General features: G+C 42.8%; 1 protein-coding gene across 1 annotated transcript in view; it reads left to right on the top strand.

The window, feature by feature from the left end:
• The window catches only part of eys (eyes shut homolog), a 296,854-nt gene that overhangs the window by 199,971 nt on the left and 73,757 nt on the right, over positions 1-23,126 (top strand). Inside the window, exon 41 of the mRNA XM_020046358.3 lies at positions 3,754-3,930. Within this exon, the coding sequence (XP_019901917.3) occupies positions 3,754-3,930 (177 nt within the window). The remainder of the gene's footprint in view (positions 1-3,753; positions 3,931-23,126) is intronic.

The raw sequence follows: 23,126 nt of genomic DNA, 5'->3' as shown, positions 1-23,126 counted from the left end.
CCACGAGGTCCAGAGCCTGCTGTTTTTCTCTTCTACTTCATCATTAATTGCACCCACCTGGTGTGCCAGGTCAAAATAAGTCCCTGATTAGGAGGCTGCAATGAAAACACTGGGTGGAACTGGCTTTGAGGTCCAGAGTTGAACACCACTGGCCCAGCTCCTCCAGTGGCGTCCACTGGCATCTACTGACTCATTACTGTGTTGGTCCGTGTTGTCCCTTACTCCCAATATGTAACCATTTAACATCTACTGACTCATTACTGTGTTGGTCCGTGTTGTCCCTTACTCCCAATATGTAACCATTTAACATCTACTGACTCATTACTGTGTTGGTCCGTGTTGTCCCTTACTCCCAATATGTAACCATTTAACATCTACTGACTCATTACTGTGTTGGTCCGTGTTGTCCCTTACTCCCAATATGTAACCATTTAACATCTACTGACTCATTACTGTGTTGGTCCGTGTTGTCCCTTTGGTACCACCAATTGATACTGGCCGTCGACAAGATTGACCGCAGATCTCACTTCGCCATTTGTTGATGTCTACAGTGATGTGAATCCCGCTGCTGCCCATTTCAGTGTCTTTGGGCTTCCTGGTTGTGGTTGCGAACGGTTGTTCCCCCCCAAAAAAATTTCCAGATGTAGCATATGCAGGCCAGTAATTGTTGAATTGAAGAAGTATGACTCAAACTGCCTATCAATCATTGTTTCTTTGTGACCCTTGGGCAGCCAGTGAAAAATGTAATCTCGCAACAGCATAGTTTGGCTCTCAGCCCATATCGCAAGTATGATGTAGCAGACTACCAACTAAATTCCTCTGTAAAAAAAAAAAAAAAAGAGTTGCATTTCAAAAGACTTCTGAGTTGGGGTTTTAATCACAGACCATGTAGCCAAATGTGTGCACTTTAAATAGGATTAAACTTAAAATCGACTTCTACAGCCACAATCTACGTGATATCAATAGTATTTGGCCTTGGATGTCTATCTACTATTCTGCAGTGCTGAAGATTCCAGATGACATCAGCATTTCTTTGTCAACAACGTTTTGGCCCAGTCAGTCCGCAATGACAAGAATTAAAATAGAGTAGACTGAAGTTATTTGTTTTTGGGGTTATTCTTGTTTTGGGTCATTTGTTTTTTATGTATAGAAAGAGACAGTAATTTGGCAGTGGAGAGTGTTTTAGAAACTCTGTCATCTGTTCTTCTCTGACATCCCATAATATTGCCTGTAAGCTAAACAGGAAGAAGATTTCCAAGAGTCTCTTTGTGACATCCCAGGTTAGGGACAGAAACCTGCTTATCACTGGAATTCTGGTTTTGAAATCTAAATTCTAATGACATGTGCATGTAAAGAGGACTCATGTAGAAAAGGACAAGAGCAATGGGGGTGACATAAAAAAAATGCTGAGATATTGAGGACCACATTGGAAACAAGCCTTAGGGCTCTGTTGTATGTTGCCCTTGCTTAATGTAACATTGTTCATGGGTTTTCTGTTGTCACATCTAATCAAACTTCGAAATGAAATCTCGGTCAAAATTACCGAATTGGCCTTTTTAGTGTAAAGAAGTAGCCCCATCCTGTTGTAATCTGTATTGATGTGAAAAGCAAGTGGGAAGAAAGTGAAATGGACCGACCCTAGCCCTGAGTGGTATGACCAATACAATGTTCCACACGGCGGTATGCGCGTCGGGACCGGCCGTGTCACGTGCCTCGTCCAAGTGCACAGGTATTATTCACTCCCGGCCGACCCAGTTCAGGTGTTAGTGCAACCATTAATCTCTGATAAATTATCTTTATCAGGGACGACACGGGGGGTCGTAGACCTTGACAGAAAAAGATTCAGTTGGGTATGTAAGCCTTAAATTGAAAGCTAAGTGATGGCATAAATTAGTTGCTGAGTAAAATGGTGATGGGGGGCCGGGGGGGGGGGGGGGCAGCCTGAGCCAGCGGTGCAGTGGAGCAGTTCATTATTCAGACCAGTTTCTGTATCGATCGTGACCCTCAACACGCCTCATTAACCCAGGCCCTGCTCTTCATATATTTGTTTAGCATTTTTGGAGAATATCGGCCCATTGTTGAAATGAACAGTAAGGGCTTGATCACTTCATTAGAGCCCTGAATTTGATCCCACGATGTAATGAGAAGTGCAAACTGGACAAGGTACATTTCCAGCTATTATGAGGGATGTTAGCGGGAACGCGGTTGCGTTATGATGTCTAGCCTCGAAAGCTCCCAGCAACCACCCCTGTCCAGCACGGAGTCCAGTGCCAGGCCTCATTCACCAGCCCTCAGCCCCCATCCGCCAACCCTCAGCCCCCATTCACCAGCCCCAGCCCAATCAACAGTTCCCATCCATCAGCCCTCTGACCAATCAACAGCTCCGACCCACCAGCCCTCAGACCAATGAACAATTCAGCCCCAAGCCTCAGCCCCAAGCCTCAGCCCTTCCCTGTTTCTCTAGAACAGTGGTTCCCAAGTCCGGTCCTACAGTACCTCCAACAGTCCGGTCCTACAGTACCTCCAACAGCATACTTTCTTGTGGTGGAACCCTGGACAAGTGCACCCAATTCAACTCAATGAGAGCCTGATAATCAGTTGACAAGTTGAATCGGCTGTGCCTGGCTGGGGCTACAATGAAAATGTGCCGGCAATCAAGGACCGGCGCTGGGAACCACTTGTGTTGAAAAGCGCCGTCGGCTTCACCAGGAGCGTGTGTACAGTCCAGTAGCTCAGTGTACCTCTGTAGTCCAGATCATCATTACGACGCGCCTGAGTCCCTGACCTCAGTAGGAGCATCCGCCACCCCTCTGATTCTCCCTTAGCGTCCCCCCCCCCCGCCCCCCCGCCTCCATCCACAGTAATTCCCTTCTATCATCTTCCAGGAGATAACACGGCGGCCAGGCAGACCTGACAGGTCTGGCTGTCTCCTCTCATAGGTGTGGGTGGGGGTGCTGTCTTGTTTTCGCCAATACACAGGTGCGGTACGACGGTGTTAAAGGGTGTTATTTTATTAACGGAAGCACACTACAAGGGTGTTAAAGGGCGTCATTTTAGTCCTGCTGGAGATTGCGCTGTTTCCTCTTGCCAGCTTCTAAGCAGCAGTTTTTCCAGTTTTTTAAGAGTATGGATTGTTGCAGTGGGATGTTGTTGCTGATCCTATCAGTTACAGGAATGCCTTCATTTTGCTCTCTCTTTTTACTATATATAAATTTAATGTATGTATATACTGTATATATAGATATTTACTAGGAAAATGTCCGAACTGCATTCAGCATCTCCACGTTTATGATTGATAACTACATATTATCTGATGAGCTGATTAAATGAGCTGAAGAAGAGCTTAATGGTCAGAGAAATAGCGTGCTAACCACATGGTAATAGACCTACTCCTCTTCTCTTGACTCATTGCTCACTATAAACCAAATGCAACATGGTCTCATTAGAGGGTGTCAAACATGTAACTCGTACGGGTGGAGTTTTTACAGACCCTGCCGGTGCTTGGATCAATGGCTTGCTGTACATGGCGCCAGCTGAGAGCTGATGAGTGACCCGAATCACTCGGACCGACTCTTTGGTCAAAGAATTAGAGTGTAGTCTCGCCTCCCAACCAGTTTAAGCCAGCCAGCGGGTTACAGAACATCACCTGAGCTGACAAATGCTACGACACACACCACCCTTAGGATTGGAGACATGGACAGAATCTGCCATTGCAACGGCTGTTTACTTTTGTCTTTCTATCCTCCTTTACAGACGCCACGATATTCATCCCGTCTTTCAACGGCACATCGCACCTGGAGCTGCCGCCCGTCGCCTCTCTTCTGCAGGCTCCAGGGGCCGGCGTGGCCTCCTCTTCCCCTAATGGCGGCGTCACCGTTACCCTGCATCTGACTGTCAGAACCCCAGCTACTCAAGGCACCGTCCTCTACAGTGAGTAAAAGCATATCGACTTTGGGGTACTTTCTTTAATTGGTTCACATTGAGTTTTGCGAGTCTCTTTGTGCAAATGAAGACTGAAACACGACGCTGTTTATAGTTCAAAATGGACGAGACACAGGCTTTGTATCAAAGCAGTCTGTACTGGAGCATGTACAGACAGAGAGATGCAGTGATGGAGAAAGATGCTTGGAAAGGCATTGCTCGTACAATGTATATGATTTTGAGTGCTCAATTTGCTTTATAGTTTTCACTAAATGAAGCTGTAAATATGTTATGAAGATTCTAAATGCTTGCATACAGGATGTATGTTCATTCATGAGTTCCAGATCGTATTGCTCTGAGAATACAGTTATACACTATTAATTATTCATCAAAGAGAAACATGAAGCTGACACAAAGAATATCAATTAAAGATGAATTGTTCGCAGCAAAGTACTGAACAAAAAGACCATTACTGTCTTTCTATGCATTTAACCAAGGTCATGCCTGGGCTAAAAACAGTAAACACGAGTTATCGGGTTCATTATCTTCAAGGAAGGGGACACGCTTTGCTCGAACTGTACATACTTTATGTAAAAGGTTTTAATTAGGTGTCATCGTTTCATTACAGTCTGAAGTGTTTTCGGGTTTCATGTGGACAAAGGATTTATATTTTTGGGATGTGGAAGCCTATCCAGGGAATTGTTTTGCCTGAATGCATAAATGGATCGATGGTGCAAGTGAAACTTGTGTAAACTCTTAACATGCCATCACCTTTTAAGTGACTCATTGTAGAGTGAGTGTGTTCATTTGTGTGCGTTGGGCCCCAGTGGGAATTTAACTCATGACCCCGGCTTCATGTTCTTACCGTCAGAGCCACATAATAGTTAATGGAATGGCTCTTCCCCGCTGCATATATCCATTTGTAGCATGCACATAGCTGCTTTAATACATCCATTCCAGTCGTGACTTCTCTGAGTGATTGGATGCACTCCAAATGGCCCCCTATTCCCGCAATAGTGCACTGCATGTTTGCTTATTTGTCGTGATACACGCGGAGTACAGAGTGTAACTGTATAGGCAACAGGGTGGCATTTGGGATGAATGAAAAGCCATATGTTGCTGTGAGTCTGCTTCTAGTTGGCGACTAATCTATTTAGCCCTCGCCATGGAAACATACAGGATGTGTTTAAAGATGTTTTCTTGATAAGGTTAAGGCATTATCCAAATGCCATTCAACAGCCACATCCATCCCTGTTATCAGCTCAAGTCATTCTTGGTACATAGTGTTGGTCGCCATGGTTTCCCAGGTCTGTTAATGTCTGATACGTTTATTTTTCCTCAGAATGATATTGTCCTTATTGGACCTTTCCAAACTTGTAGCAATAATACAAACTATTGTTTAATTACACAGCAGGTCTGAAAGGGATTTGGCTGGGCTTGTGGTTAGGTGATCTGACTTTTTCTGTCTTGTAGTCCTGGAAAATGTTGGGTCTTTTGATAGAACTATCAGAAGACCATATTTCACAGTGGTCTTCTGATAGAAACGCGTCTAACTTTTTTTTCATATGTGATGTCATGTCTGTGAGAGCTGAGGTTGTCTTTTCAGGTGTGATGTCATGTCTGTGAGAGCTGAGGTTGTCTTTTCAGGTGTGATGTCATGTCTGTGAGAGCTGAGGTTGTGTTTCCAGGTATGATGTTCGCTTCATATAGATACGCTTCATATATGTTGCCACAATTTTTTGGGGAAAATCTCTCATAAGAGAAGGAATGTATTTGCTTATTTTGTTAAACAAAAAAGGAACCAGGCAAGCTTAGTTTGGCCAGCTCGCAATTAGAATGTTGTTGCCCTCACTGGATTCAAACCTGGGTCTCCCATGTGAGAGGCTGTGTCTTTAACCACTACGCCACAGAGCCATATTGGAATTTGGAAATCCCCCAGGAATAGTCGCAATATAACCGTAAAGAGTTTATTTTAGGCTTACTATAACGTAACTACTGAACGTTGCGACCAGCAAAGTTTTTTTCTATCCTGAACCAATCCTAGTGCATAATTACTTGTGATTGCCTCAAGGCTCAGACACCGGTCCCCTGCGTGAGAGTCCACGTCTCTAACCACTAGTAGTCAGTCAGTCACTCAGTAAGAGACATGCACTCTTCTTGGCCGGCTCCGCTTACACGGTCTGGCAAAAAATGTATAGGCTACTTCTCTAATCCCTTCAACTGTCTAATGGTTTAAAAAATGTCAGCCTATTTATTTATTATGGTCACTCAGTAACATCGAGGTGCTAAAGATTAATTTGCTTATAAAATGCTGTCATATACACTCACCTAAAGGATTATTAGGAACACCTGTTCAATTTCTCATTAATGCAATTATCTAATCAACCAATCACATGGCAGTTGCTTCAATGCATTTAGGGGTGTGGTCCTGGTCAAGACAATCTCCTGAACTCCGGTCTGAGTATTTCACAATCTGTTCAGTTACTGGGATTTTCACATACAACCATTTCTAGGGTTTACAAAGAATGGTGTGAAATGGGAAAAACATCCAGTATGCGGCAGTCCTGTGGGCGAAAATGCCTTGTTGATGCTAGAGGTCAGAGGAGAATGGGCCGACTGATTCAAGCTGATAGGAGAGCAACTTTGACTGAAATAACCACTCGTTACAACTGAGGTATGCAGCAAAGCATTTGTGAAGCCACAACACGCACAACCTTGAGGCGGATGGGCTACAACAGCAGAAGACCCCACCGGGTACCACTCATCTCCACTACAAATAGGAAAAAGAGTCGACAATTTGCACGAGCTCACCAAAATTGGACAGTTGAAGACTGGAAGAATGTTGCCTGGTCTGATGAGTCTCGATTTCTGTTGAGACATTCAGATGGTAGAGTCAGAATTTGGCGTAAACAGAATGAGAACATGGATCCATCATGCCTTGTTACCACTGTGCAGGCTGGTGGTGGTGGTGTAATGGTGTGGGGGATGTTTTCTTGGCACACTTTAGGCCCCTTAGTGCCAATTGGGCATCGTTTAAATGCCACGGCCTACCTGAGCATTGTTTCTCACCATGTCCATCCCTTTATGACCACCATGTACCCATCCTCTGATGGTTACTTCCAGCAGGATAATGCACCATTTCACAAAGCTTGAATCATTTCAAATTGGTTTCTTGAACATGACAATGAGTTCACTGTACTGAAATGGCCCCCACAGTCACCAGATCTCAACCCAATAGAGCATCTTTGGGATGTGGTGGAACAGGAGCTTCGTGCCCTGGATGTGCATCCCACAAATCTCCATCAACTGCAAGATGCTATCCTATCAATATGGGCCAACATTTCAGCACCTTGTTGAATCAATGCCACGTAGAATTAAGGCTGTTCTGAAGGCGAAAGGGGGTCAAACACAGTATTAGTATGGTGTTCCTAATAATCCTTTAGGTGAGTGTATATTTAAATCAGTAAATTTTTATGAATGGAGTTCTACCAACCTGGATACAAAAACAGATACAGACAACGTTCTGAGATATTAGAGAAAAAATAAAATAAGGCAAACCTTAACAAAGTTGAATCTCATAACTGTGTATAGCAATGTTGCCAGGTTTTGCTGTTGTTTACTGTAGGGTTACAGTAACTTACAATTTCACCTCCTCTTTTTATTTAGTCTTTCTCTTAATCTCATGATTTTTAATGATCTGCTCTGCAACAAACCCCCAACACCTCCCACACATGCTCCTCCCCAAGAACAGCATTGGCTTTCAAATCATAACATCAGGGTGCCATTCGACCTCAACACTGGGGACCGTGATCAGTCAACAGAAAATGTGAAATTGCTCTTAGCTAATAGTTTTATTTCAGAGGCAATATCAGCAGATTTGATACAGAGTTCCTTGAGCCTTGTGAGAGACCATCGTACAATGGAGACATGTAATGCAAAAGAAAAACATGTATATATTAAATGCCTGGAGAGACAGGCTGACCTGAGGATTGGAGTGCTGGAGTTGAAATTTGGTTAACCACAGACACGGTTCCAACTACAGACACGGTTCCAACTACAGACACGGTTCCAACTATAGACACTGTACCAACTACAGACAATTTACCAACTACAGACACTCTACCAACTATAGACACTGTACCGACTACAGATACTGTACCGACTACAGATACTGTACCGACTACAGATACTGTACCAACTACAGATACTGTACCGACTACAGACACTGTACAGACTACAGATACTGTACCAACTACAGACACTGTACCAACTACAGACACTGTACCAACTACAGACACTGTACCACTACAGATACTGTACCAACTACAGATACTGTACCAACTACAGACGCTGTACCGACTACAGACAATGTACAGACTACAGATACTGTACCAACTACAGACACTGTACAGACTACAGATACTGTACCAACTACAGATACTGTACCAACTACAGACACTGTACAGACTACAGATACTGTACCAACTACAGACACTGTACCAACTACAGACACTGTACAGACTACAGATACTGTACCAACTACAGACACTGTACCAACTAAAGACACTGTACCAAACAGCAGATGGCTATAGCGGTGGTTTTCCGTTTCCAGTTGGATCGGGTGGGACAGTACCTGTGGAAGGACAGAAATGACTGAAGGGAGAATATGCATTGGGGAGGGAGGGTGAGAGGTTTGGATGGGGGTGGTTTTTGTGAGGAGAGGAAGAGTGAAGCCAAAAGCAAATACAAATACATTAAAGGGGGATTAGAAATGATTTATAAATGTTATTCGATTATCTACACATGCAATGGTTTAGCTGATTTGGTCCTTACACAGATTTGTTTATATATATATATATATATATATATATATATATATATATATATATATATATATATATATATATATATATATATATATATAGTGTATATATATTCAGTAAATAGGGAAGCCTTAAGATAATTAATCGAAAGGGCATCTCGCCCCTTTATGGCATCATTTGTGTCTAGCTGTAATTTAGACACTGGCTAGCCCAGTTACCCAAGCTGAAAATAAGTGCAGTCGAGTGTATTAATTTGGAACCACACGTTTTATTTTAGTACACTGAAGAAATATTAAAATAGTATTTAAACAGTAACTACTATTTAATTTGTGTGGCACCTGCCTGCCCCCGTGGACCATCGTCACACTAACGCCCCGCCCCAGAGTACGCTGGTAGTTTCTGGAATCGCCTGGGGGGCATCTAGCAGAGCCAGCACTGCCCCTACTCACCTGCCTCCTGTTGGGACCTGGTCTGGGGAGGTGCTTGAGGACAGCTTGGGGCCAAGGCCAGCAGGGAAGATGCAACGAGGAAAGACTGCAAGACGGAGGGAGATGGCCAGTCCTGCCAAACCCCCGCCGGGAGGCCTTCCCAGAGGCCAAGCCATTGGCACTTAAAAGGGGTGCTTGACATTTGGTTTAGATTCCTCCCTTACCTGTTCCCCTTGCACTTCCCTTTTTGTTAATGTTACAACAGTTCATCTTTCTAGGTTATTAATGCACTCCAAGGCCCTGAACACATTCCCAGTGTCTCTCCCCATTACAGTAGTAACCTGTTTACGTAGGTGTGTAAAAATGGATCCACATATTTCATACTTTAGTATACAAGGCATGATTAGAAAAAGTATTTTGGTACACATAACATGCTCTCCCAATTTATTTCAATTTCAATCATAATAAAATGCCATTTCCAATGTTTGTTTGCCCTGAATATGTTGAATAAAGCAAGGCATTTGGCTGTTATAGACTGGTTTGACAGTTTTAAGAAGTGTGACCTAAAACAACCCGTTTTAAGTTCACCTCCAGTTTCCACAGTAAATGTTAACATCTTCAAGGCCCATGCTGCTGTAAACAACACCCCTGGATGTGGCTACAAGAAAAACTTGATGGAATGGTGGAAAAAGCACCTCGCAACTTCTGTTGCCAATTCGGTGGAAGTGGATTGTATGATAGGAGACCCACTGCTGAGAGAGAAAGAAATAAGAAAAACTGACTGTAATGTGCCAAAACACCTGAACATGGCACAATTTTTCTGGGACAATCTCCTGTGGACTGATTACACCAAATAAGAGCGTTTTGTTATGCACACCATGTCTATTTTCATAGAAAACCAGAAGACAAGAACATCCCCACGGTTGAACAAGGAGGACGTTCAGTGATCTTTTGGGGTTGCCTTTTTGCCTCTGGCTCTGGGTGCCTTGAACGTGTGCATGGCGAGTGTGAAGTCAGGAGAACACCAAGACATTTGGAGCGCACTGTTGAACCCAGTGTCAGAAAGCTGGTTCTCCATCCAAGGTCATGTGACTTCTAGCAGTGACAGTGACCCCAGACATACTTCAAACGTGTTTGGAATGAAGACAAAACGTCGGACGGTTTTGTGGTGGCCTGCAATCTGAATCTTATTGACAACCTGTGGAGAAATATGAATGCACACAAATTCCACCACAACCATTCCGTGCTCAGTGGCGATGTGTTTTCCAATAACCTAGCCAGGTGTTTGTGGAATTTTCCCAGAATCATTAGATTTGTAAGCCGCCTCCTCCACAGAACATGTAGTGCTGCAGCAGCGCGTTTGAATCAGGCCCACGGCCCTGTCAGAAAACCTCTGTCCCATTTTCTTGACGAGTATAGGAGACAGCATCTGCCCGGAAAGTTATGTCTGAATGGTTGTTTGTTTTTAATATGGGTTTATAGGCAATTTTGCGGGGATTAATTTGCTCAGACCTTTTGGAGAAGAACGCTGTTGTTGCTGTGTTCAACAGTCAAATGTGTCGCTTGAATGAGGAACTTTTATCACTAATAACACTTTTAATTTTTTTCGCCCAATGACCAAGATAAAAACACTAACATCACCCTTCAGAGGATTCTTTTATTTATTTTTTTTACTAATGTGATCTTCATACAGATTGTAGCGGTAAGAAGCGGGGACAGGAAGTTGTCAGGGTTACACGTGTTTATCAGACTGCTCTTGAAGCAAACTTTGCAAAGTCATTTTATATCCCAACCCTGTCACTAACACACACACACACCTACACACACACGCACCCTCTTCCTGTCACATTAGCTGCTTATGTACGTCTCACCTGCCACCGGCTATCTGACAGGGTTTATCTGGTGTCGCCTCCCGTCAAAAGTGTCATAAATTCCCTTTATAGATTAGTTGGGGAAAAGAGAGAACAGGATGACAACATTCTTAGTTTGACAACATCATGCCTTGTCATCATCTCCTTTCTCCTCTTGGCAATCGCACACACACACAATACACACTCATGCACACATGCACACACACACACCCGCGCACACTCACAAATGCATATACAGCGCACAGTTGTATACGGTTTTAGCACGCAACTCACACACTCTCAAACACACTCACAAATATACACACGCCCAACACAAACACACGTGCACACCCACACACACTCACGAATGCATATACTGTACACAATTGGATACAGATGTTGCATGCAACACACGCACACACAACACACACTTTCAAACACACTCACAAATGCACACCCACACAACACACGCTCACAAATGCACACAAACACTCACACGGACACTAACAAATTCGTATACACAGTTGTACACAGTTGTACACAGTACACGCAACCCCCCCCCCCCCCCCCACACACACACACACACACGTCAGCATGGATGTTTTAACCAAAGGGCGATGTACATTAGACTAGTCTGCACATGTAACAGTTATCAAGTTAGTGAAGGACAATGTGTGTCAGTGGTCTCCGCTTTAACAGAGACCCACACAGATGTGTCCTGTTACATAACATCGCAGTATGGCCTCACAATGTCAAGAAACCAGACTCAGGACCAGATTGCAGGATGAAGAGTATGGCGCAAAGGGAAACTCTGACTGGATGATGATGTGGAAACAGGAATGCAGCTCGTCCTATTATCCCTCTGCTTCTGCGGCACACAGCAGTGGATGCTGAAAGGGAAAGTTCCTGAGATCAAACAGATAAAAGTAATCAGAGGAGAGGAACAAGAAAGACTTTGCAGCATGCAACATCAAAATGCAGAGAATCTCTCTTAGCACAGACCTGTTCCTACCCCCCCCCCCCCCACACACACACACACACACACACGCACACACACCTCTTCCTGAAGCACAGAGTGAGATTCCCTTTGGGCTTCACTTGTCAACCAGCTGAAGGGAGAATGAGGGTTGGAGTGAGAAAGAGAGAAGTGGGAGATGGAGGGAGAGGCGGTGAGAGAGAGATGGGAACAAGAGAGAGATGGGAACAAGAGAGAGATGGGAACAAGAGAGAGATGGGAACAAGAGAGGGATGGGAACAAGAGAGAGATGGGAACAAGAGAGAGATGGGAACAAGAGAGGGATGGGAACAAGAGAGAGATGGGAACAAGAGAGAGATGGGAACAAGAGAGAGATGGGAAGAAGTTTGAGAGAGGAACGTAATGACAGATGGACAGAGGGAGACGAGACAGGAGGTAAACGACCGAGGGGAAAGATATAATGTTTATGCTCATTTTCTGCATTCCTATACAGTAAAGAAAAAAAGCTTTTTTGAAGAACAAGGAGAAACAACATCATTGTAACCACCTCTGTAATGCAAATACAAGAGAGGATTCCCATGTAGCATCTGTGACTGTCCAGCCAGTTCTGTTATGATGAATTGCACTGAACCAATGCATGGGTGCAGTGTCTATAGCCTCAGATTTTGAATTCCAATGCGCTACTCATTGCAGACATTAATATGAGTTTTGACTAATTGATCATTAGCTTGTCACATTCATTTGAATTCCTACATTGATACTTACAGTTTTGTAATAGTAATATCAGTTATATACAGCTCCAGAAAAAAATTGAGAGACCACTGCACCTTTTTCTATCCTTTCCAAAAAAGTCGAGAAGGAAGGTTTTGTGGGGGGAACAGAAGGGTTCAGATAGTATTTATATGAAGATATTCCTTGATAAAATTTGTAGACCTTTTCTGAGCAGAACCAACATGGGTTCAACTAACCTGTTTTCTCTGCTTGGTTTCCGTCTGTCTTTGCTTCCTTCTGCTTGTGTTTCAGGCAATGTCATTGTTGAAACTGAGTTCCGCACTCCTGTGTGTCTCATTCTTAGTCCACTCTCCGTGCGGCAAAGTTATCATGAGAACTTAGTTGCCCATTTTGGGCCTCTTGCTGGGGGTCAAGCTATGTTAAAGTTAGCTTCGTTCTTCATTAAGTTTGGCTGGCTAATAGCCTTAGCTCTTCAATGCTTCGCTGCAGTGGAAGTCCCCACTGGCCGCTAAGCTAACCACCTGACTGACATGTCTATAAGTGACTATTTACCACTTCTGCTCTCATTCTTCAAGGCTTGACACCAAGCTGCGGTGGTTAATTTCTTGTCTGAGGCCCTCTCCTTGGTGCAAGAGTGTGAATGAGAGGTGAACGTACTGCTAAGAAAACGAATACAGGAACAACACAGAGGTGCACATACAATGAGAATGTTATAAAGCAAGAGCTGTAATTTATGTTTACCATATCTGTTTCTATAATAGATGAGTAATTTGTATGTACATTTGAAATCTTATATTGTTGCAAAAGTTGTCACCTTTCACAGTATTTTTGTCATTAACAAAAAAAATACTTCTTAATCTACGGCAACTAATTGAAATCCTGATTGTGGCACACAGTACAATGCCTGAGATTCTTGCATATTAGCTATGCATTGTCTGTGGTTGATGGGGTTGGTTTTAAACAAAAGTTGTCTTGTGTCATTGCGCTCTAGCAACTCCTTGTTGTAATATACTCTCTGTAGTGTTGTATATCTAAAAAACTTTGTAGTGTTGTAGATCTAGAATACTCTCTATAGTGTTGTACATCTAATACACTCTGTAGTGTTGTAAATCCAGAATACTCTCTCTAGTGTTGTAAATCTAGAATTATCTCTGCAGTGTTGTAGATCTAAACTTATTGTCATTTCGGCAACTGCATGTGAGAAATTGGTGTTAACTTTTTTAGAGATGTAATGATATATTTTTTTATCCAGGCTACCTTTTCAGAACTTTTTTCAAACCATTAAGGTCATTTAAAAAATTGTTTTTGCTGTGGCAAGGTCCATCTTAGTTTTTACATACTTTACAACTGAATGTCTAAGTATATTAATAGGATTCACATTTATTTTATTGTGCTTTATTTATTCAGGGGACAGATACTGAGAACATGTTCTTTTTCACAAGCATACTCTGTATACATAATACATGTTTAGCGAAAAAAAATAAACTACTAGGAATAGCATGCACAACACAAACAGAAATATTTTAACAAGCAAGAAGACGGCACGTTTTACCATACATCAGAAGAAGGCACGTTTCTCCTCAAGCGAAAACTTAATGTAATGCTACAAGCTGTGTTTACTGGTAACCTTTAACCTCATAGGTAAATACTGCCAAACTAAAGAGATAATTAGAGTAAATTATACAAAAGATACATTACCACTGATCTCGTTTCTCCTGTACTGGTCAAAGGTAATGGATGTGCTCAGTGCTCCTTAAATGTCAAGTTTTTCTAGTTCTCCACACTGTCGTTCTTACGATCACTTCTTCAGAGAACAAATTCGGGGCACGAAATAAATACCCTACTTTAAAACGTCCTATGTCACGGCCAGCACAGCCTTCACACGGGGAGAGCCGAGAAAATAAATAGACGAGACGGAGGAAGGCAGAGAGGAAGTGCGAATACGAGGGGCCCGTAGCGCCATTGTTACCCAAATATATCGCAGTACAACAGAAGAAGACTGGCTCTGGAATGGGACAAGAAAGGGATTTTAAATAGCCGAGCCACTTCAGTCTGTGCTGCTGATGTGGACCCGCTCTTTTGTTGTTTAATAGGTGGGGAACCCACAGCAGAACAAACATACCCACGGCTCAACTGGGTTGGCATTCATTTCGTCTTAGTACCTAGAACATCTCTGCCACTGAACTGGCCTGGCTAGATGTTTGTTCTGGCTGTGGTCTATATGGGATGGCTGTTACTTAAATTTGATCGTAGACAGTGTGTGAGGATTTTGTTTAGTCTGGCCACTGAATTGAATCTATGCAGATGTTTTGCACGCCGTATCACACCCAGGGGTGGATTTCCAGGACACAGATTCTGTGGCTGGAGTGAAATGTAACAGTGCTTTTATCAAACACACCTCTCCCTGCACTGCCACCATCCAACACAACACAAGGGTGACCCACAGTCACCATCCAACACAACACAAGGGTGACCCACAGCCACCATCCAATCACAACACAAGGGTGACCCACAGTCACCATCCAATCACAACACAAGGGTGACCCACAGTCACCATCCAATCACAACACAAGGGTGACCCACAGCCACCATCCAATCACAACACAAGGGTGACCCACAGCCACCATCCAATCACAACACAAGGGTGACCCACAGCCACCATCCAATCACAACACAAGGGTGACCCACAGCCACCATCCAATCACAAGGGTTATTGGCCTGTGGATTGTTGATGACAAGTTTAACATGTTGTAATGGGAACAGACAGAGGGAACAGATAATATACAGGTGAATATAATATACTCTGCCACAGTATACAGTGCCCTCGAAGTATCGGGAGAGTATAGTCAAGTTTGCTATTTTTGCTGAACACTCGAGGTATATGAAAATACAATTTTATGGGGAAATACGAGTCGCAATTTCACCTTTTACTTCTGTCGGTTTCAACACATATATGCTGTATCTTTCATCCAACTAACAGCACTTTCAGAGTTTCATCCCCACATTTTATATGAGCACAAGTATTGTCACAATTCAACTTAAAGCAAAAGTAATAAGTTTAGAAGCTCATATTTAGTCACAAATCCCTTGCGTGCAATAACAGCAGCATATCTTCAGCCCATTGACATCGCCCCAACTCCTGTTATCATCTTTTGAGTTGCTTTGCCAAGTCTTTACTGCCGCCATTTTGAGCTGCAGCTTTTATCGGGTGTTTCTATCTCCTGTTCAGCAAGTGAAATCCAAACAGTAGATATAATGCGAACAGTAGATTGTAATGCATTCACCCCACTGGTTCTAGGCCACTGAAATAAGAATAATTTGTCCTTCTATGATCCCGACTAATTAAATGCGTGCTCAATGGAGACTCTCAATGGAGAATCTATTTGAAGTAGCTTTTTAGTCAAGTAGGATGGAACCACTGCATTCGAAATTCTCAGACCTGCGAGTGTCTGTGTCTGTTGGAGGGGATGTGATCAAAGCAGAAGAGACATTGCCATGGAGTGCAAGGAAATATGAATCAATAAATAATTCTTCTTCTTCCTCGCCGGTTGCTTACTCAAACTATTGTCACATTTTATAGTATGACCCCGATGAAAGATCCCCTGCACTTTTAAGGTTGTTTGTGAAAATCCTTTTTTATATTCAGTTTTTTTATTACACTTGGTCAGAAAGTCAGAAATACATTATTTTACTTTTTCAAAATGTCAAGACTACTCAAACAAATAAATTGAGAAAATATAAATATAAGGATATCTGAGGATATCTTAAAGGTGAACTGTAGATGAATAAAGTAACAGTGCATATACCAAATGATTATTACTGTTATTGTTATTTTGTTATATTCATCTTTTATCAAATTTTTCTAACTTTTATCGTCTTTTTCAATTAGAACTTTGTTTCAAATAGCAAGTCATTCCCTCCTACAAAGATGTGTACAATGTCAATCCAACCATTGATCGTGGGTGCCTCCTACTGTAATCATTTTTGGTCAGGGCTTTCTCACTTGCTGAAACTAATATTTGTGAAATTCCATTGCAATCCTCCCAGGTTTGGCAAAACTTTCCTTAAGCTGTACATGCGTCACAACAGCAGCATAACTATTTACATAACTGACAAAATAAATTGCATTCTCAACCAGTGTCAAGGAAAGCACACAGAACTGTGCCAATCCAGTTGGAAAGTAATTTTTTATCAAATGCATTCTGCATTAATCACAGTTGCAATTATTCAGATAAAATCTAACAGTCATATGCCTTGGGGGTAGAAGCTGTACAGGGTCCTGTCAGTTGTTGACATGATGCACTGGTAATGATGCCGTGTCTGCCATACAATCTGACTTGGGTTTCCAGAATATTAGATTGCCTTCTGCGGCCTTACTAAGACACCTCCTGCTGTTGAGGTCCTGGGTGGCAGGGAGGTTGGTCCCGGGGAGTTTTTCGCCCCAGGGAAGAACACTGTCGTTTGCTCCATCCTCTGAAGTGCCCTGCGACCTGGGGTGTTGAAGTTGCCACGCCGAGCAGGGATGCAGCCAGTCAAGATGCTCTCTGTGATTGTGGCCGTGGGACTTTTTCAGGCTCTGAGGGGTCCGTGCCAAATCACTTTTAAGGCCTCCAGAGAAGGAAGAGGCACTGAGATGGCCTCTTCACATCTATGTTACAAACCGTGGCTTGAAACCCTTAACTAATCAGTCACAGCTGCTGCTGGGTTCAAGAAGCTGACAGTAGTAACCCCCCCACCCCCAGCCCGCCCCCCCCCGCCCCCGCGTGCTGTATCATGTGTGGACCGTGGCCTGTCAAAGTTAATTCCGAGCGACATGCAGGGGCCGGACTGCTTAACGTGCGCGTTCTGATACCGTTCCCGAGGAGAGACCCCCGGCGCTCTTTGACGTCATGGCCCGGTTTCCCGTTTCTCCAAGTCATCGCGCGTTGCTTTTCCTTCCCCTGTCATTCATACTGCTGAGCGCGGGAACACTGGGGAATCTGATCATTTATATACGCTGTTGAGTTCCGTATTGATATGGTTCCCCATGCAGATTTCTATGTTACACTGCTTTAGTGTTTCAGTTGGTATCATTGAAAATAATGAAAAATTAACTGAGGTGCAATGCCCCCCGGGACCTCTCAAGCGTGCACCAATTTATTCAATGTATTCATAGGACATTCTAATGGAAAGACTACAAAGACAGCCATTAGTTAAGACACAGTGTATAATGTGCTTTCACACAGTGATAGCTAATTAGCCACATGCTTGGGAGGGCAGAGCTGCACAGCTGAAAACGATGTATTTCCTCATCACATCTGTGTTTGGCACTCCCAAGATGTTTTTAGCATCTCAACTTTGTAAAGTGATGAAGGTGCCTGGTATTTTAGTAGAATTATGTATTAGAACAAATTAAAGGATCTCCGTGGTTTTTTCAGCTTCCACGCGTCCTGTCAACACGCCTATGGGATGTATCCACTCAGTGGGAGCTCATTTTCCTCCCAATTTCATCATATCCCATTACCTTTCACCCTACTTAGCGCTACAACTTACCACCGATAGAGGAGGGTTTGAGTTCGTGACAAGATTTCCTAATAAGTATCTGCGTCAAGCCAGTCTGTATTTCTTGAGTATACTGTCCTACAAATGAAAATGAATCCTTTTTGGAGGTTTAAAAATGCATCCTGGTTTGAAGTAGTACCCCCTTTTTTTTGTTTTAAATGAAGCGAATAGAGTTGGTTACACTTTCAACTATGTCCTCAAGTGGGCGTATAACAGATATGAAAAAAAATTATATGGCTGGACTGTCTTTTATTAATGAAAGAAATGACAGTCTTCTTGAAACTTATGCACGTCAGAGGAAGCAAATCTATGAAGGGCACTTTAAACTTTCACAGTGTCATTCATAAACATGATTCCTATGTTGAGACTTTTCTATAAATGGATGGTTCAATAATGTCACAGTCAGTTAACGTGTTAAGTTACTGAAACTGAATAGTAGGAAATAGTGCTACCAATCAAAATACAGTTAAACGAGAAATACACATCATGATATCATGACATGAAACGAGTAATACACATAATGATATCATATGACATGAAACGAGTAATACACATCATGATATCATATGACATGAAACGAGTAATACACATCATGATATCATATGACATGAAACGAGTAATACACATCATGATATCATATGACATGAAACGAGTAATACACATGATATCATATGACATGAAACGAGTAATACACATCATGATATCATATGACATGAAACGAGAAATACACATCAAGATATCATATGACATGAAATTTGTAATATACATCATTATATCATATGACATGAAATGAGTAATATACATTATTATATCTTTCTGTTGAATTTAACTTCCAAGAATTTGGCAGCTATGGCATTTAAAATTCAAGTAGGTTGGGAATACATTTTGTACCAAAACCATAAAGTCTATAATCTGATATTTTACAATAATTTATTGATATACCAATATGCCTTTCAATTCAATATATACAGCTCCGGTAAAAATTAAGAGACCACTGCACCTTTTTCTTTCCTTTCCAAAAAAGTTGAAAAGGAAAGTTTTGAGTGAGGAACAGAAGGGTTAAAATTAAGAGACCACTGCAAATTGGACGCTTCTGTTCCTCACTCAAAACCTTCCTTTTTCAACTTTTTTTTATATATATATATATATATGTGTGTGTGTGTGTGTGTGTAATCAATTTCAACAACTGTTGTCAAATCATAACAGATCAAAGTGAGAATGAACCACAGTCAGTCAGTAGGACACATTGTGTTCTGGTGAACCTGCTCTTAGTTAAAATGTTTTTTGGGGGTAAGTTTGGGCAGATGTGATATAGATAGGAGGCCTAAGACCCCGTGAGATACCGTGGTAGAATGGCAGGATGTGTTGCAAACGGAAAAAATAACCTGATAAGATACTGGGAAGCAAGGGTTTATATGTGGACATTGGAGAGTTGGAGTTTAAATCGATTCGATTGTACGATGGATGGCTAGAGATAGATAGGTGCATTTTATTTTTTTATCTACAGTCAGGCACTGTGTAACGGGATGGGTGTAAAGAAACTTGTAGAAATACACTTTCCTGACAGACATTGACCAGGGCTTATTCAGGATGATTATATTTTAGCCGTACACTAGACACTTAACCAGAGAAACCTACAGAAGCAATTAGTGTTAACTGTCTTGCTCAAGGACAAAACAGCCGATAATTCCCATTGTCTGCTCTGGGATTCAATCTAGCAACCTTATGGTGCTCTAACTGCTAAGATATGTCAATTTGTTGTGCAACGATTCATGGCAGTAGGTCATGTCAAGAAGCAATAAAGTCAAAGCAGGATATACATTTTTGGCGTAAAGGTGGCAAAACTGATTGTCTGTGTGAATACTGTCATTTCCTATGAGATATTTCCTGCAGTTTGATTCAGGGATGGGTTTTGTTTTGAATTTTACTAACCATCCAAATGGCAATTTGTATTCATAACAAAATACAAAATTTCAAGTGACAGACAACTTTTGGCCATAAGCTACATTTTGTCGCATAATGATTTGTCCAATTTCTTTGATTGCTTTGGGCACTGTGGTATGCAACACAAACTCTCCAAATGGTTAAGTTCATTTTTTTCATATTACCAGGGCATGAACTTTATATTTTGATGCCGGATGTGTAACTGAGATTATGTTAGTGCATTGATATAGCTTGCTTTAAAGACCAGAGAGAAAGAAGAACTGTTTATTTGATTGTCAGAGTCCGTGTCCAAATATTTGTGACATCTGGAATCTGTCACTGTTTCAGTGGATTTATCATACTTCAACAACTGAAAAGCATTCCCGACTCCTACCGTTGTTTGTTGTGGTTATTTTTCCCCTCAACTAAATGTTCCCACCCCCATTTTGTGAGCATATTAGTGACCTGAGTCTGAGTTTTCAGAATCAGAAAGAGTTTTATTGCCAAGGAAGTTTCACAACATACAAGGAATTTGTTCTTGCGGTTGGTACCATTAGTACAAAAGGGAAGTTAAAAACAAATAAGAACAGTGGACGAAACAGAGACAATAGATCATCTATTTTGGTACTGTCCTATAGTTGCAAAAGTCTGGATTCAAAGTGACCAGATGGCTTGATACTCTCCACCCTTGCTGTCTTGCCAGGTGGGCTCTCGTCGCCACTGGGATGCCCTCCCTCCAATGCCTTTCGGGGGAAGAGTCACTTGCTTGTTGTTGTCTCTCTGTTGCGCACTTGTGCAATTGGGCTGTACTGGCAATACTCAGCCCTCATTCAGGGGGTTTGCAGTTGGTGGGTGTCCCTTTGGTTGATGCCTGGCAATGTGGGTGGATTGATTTCCTGCCTGTTGGGCCCTGTCCTGGGCCTCCCACGGGTAGGGCCACAGTGTCACCGGACCCCCCCGTCTCAGTCCCAAGGTCTTACGCAGCTATACTATTGTGCTGGGGGATTGGGTCAGTTCTCCTTCCCCACTAGGTTCTCCTTCTCCACTATACATCGTTGTTGATATGAGGAATGCATTTTCTGAATTCTCCCAGTCTCCTCCCGTTTTAAACTTTAAGAGGACATGAGGTCCTGGTCCACACCTGCAGAGTATCTGATTTGGGGGGCCCGTTGCTATCCCTGTCCTTGTCCATCTGGTCATACTTCTGACCTAGTCTAAATTTAAATAGACTCTGGATTTAGCCCAGATACATTTATTAATTATTCCAATTGGACTCTTAATATCTCACCCAGCACAGCCAGAATAGGACTGGTCACCCCTCTCTAGGTTTCTTCCTAAATTTCGGCCTTCTTAGGGAGTTTTTCCTAGCCACTGAAATTCAACACTACTGTTGTTTGCTCCTTGGGGTTTAAGGCCAGGTGTTTCTGTAAAAGCACTTTGTGACAACTGCTGTTGTAAAAAGGGCTTTATAAATAAATTTGATTGATTGATTGAAGTTCAAGATTGCCTGCAATAATAAATTACTAAAAATAACTAAAACGTATATGTAAGGTGCAGGCTTTTGTCCAGTTCAGGGCATGTTCATGAAGCATACTGCTGTAGGAGAGGCACTGTTCTTGTGGCGGGAGGTCTTGGTCCTTATAGACCTCAGTCTTCTGCCAGAAGGGAATGTACTGAATAGTCCATTTCCGGGGTGAGAGGGATCAGCCCCAATCTTTGCCGCTCTCCTCTTTGTTCTGGAGGTGTGTAGGTCGTGTAGAGACGGCAGATTGCAGCCAATCACCCTCTCTGCAGAGTGGATGGTGCGTTGGCCTCATCTTTGGCAGTGGCTGCAGTGTACCAGACGGTGATGGAGAAGGTCTGGATGGACTCTATGATGGCAGTGTAAACTTAAGGTCCTGGGCGATGGTGGTGCCCAGAATGCAAAGGACTCTGCAGAGTTGACTGGGGAGCCACCCACGGTGATGGGGGGATGGCAGCTGGGCTTCTCTTGGAGTCCACTATCTCCACAGTCTTTAGTGCGTTGAGCTCCCAAGTTGTTCTGACTGCACCAGGACACAAGATGGTCTATCTCCCACCTGTAGGCGGACTCGTCTCCATCAGAAAAAAAGTCAGATGAGGGTGGTGTCATCGGCAAACTTCAGGAGCTTGACAGAGTGGTGACGGGAGGTGCAGCTGTTGGTGTACAGGGAGAAGAGTAGTGGGGACAGGACTCAGCCTTGAGGGGAGCCGGTGCTGATCGTCAGGGGGTTAGACAGGTGCTTCCCCAGCCTCACATGCTGTCTCCTGTTGGACAGGAAGCCTGTGATCCACCTGCATGTGGACAGGGCCACTCCCAGTTGATATTGCTTATCCTGGACCAAAGAGGGAATTACGGTGTTGAATGCGGAACTGAAGTCCACAAACAGGTTTCTAGAGTAGGTTCCAGGGGGAGTCCAAATGCTGGGGAATGAAACGAAGAGCCATGTCGTCCACAGACCTGTTGGCTCTGTAGGCAAACTGTAGTGGATCTAGTAGAGGGTCAGTGATGGTCTTGAGGTGGGACAGCAAAAGGCGCTCAAATTACTTCATAACCTCAGAGGTCAGGGCGATGGGTCTGCAGTCATTAAATCTTGTGATCCTTGGCTTTTTGAGGACTGGGGTGATGATGGAGGACTTAAAACAAGCCAGAATGCAGCATGTCTCCAGTGAGGTGTTAGAGATGTCAGTAAACACAGCAGAAAGCTGATCTGCACTGTGCTTAAAGGTGGATAGGGAGACACTGTCAGGCCCTGCTGCTTTTCAGGGGTTCTAACGTTACAAATAAAATGATGTGAAAATCATTTAAATATAGTACAAAGACAACATACCAACTGTTGTAACTGAGAAAATTGCTTGAAATAAATTAATGTTTCTTGAAAAATGTATGCCCACTTTGAATTTGTTGCCGGTT

Source organism: Esox lucius, chromosome 5, assembly GCF_011004845.1.
Source record: "Esox lucius isolate fEsoLuc1 chromosome 5, fEsoLuc1.pri, whole genome shotgun sequence".
Lineage (NCBI taxonomy): Eukaryota > Metazoa > Chordata > Actinopteri > Esociformes > Esocidae > Esox > Esox lucius.
This window is presented reverse-complemented; position numbering and strand designations above follow the sequence as displayed.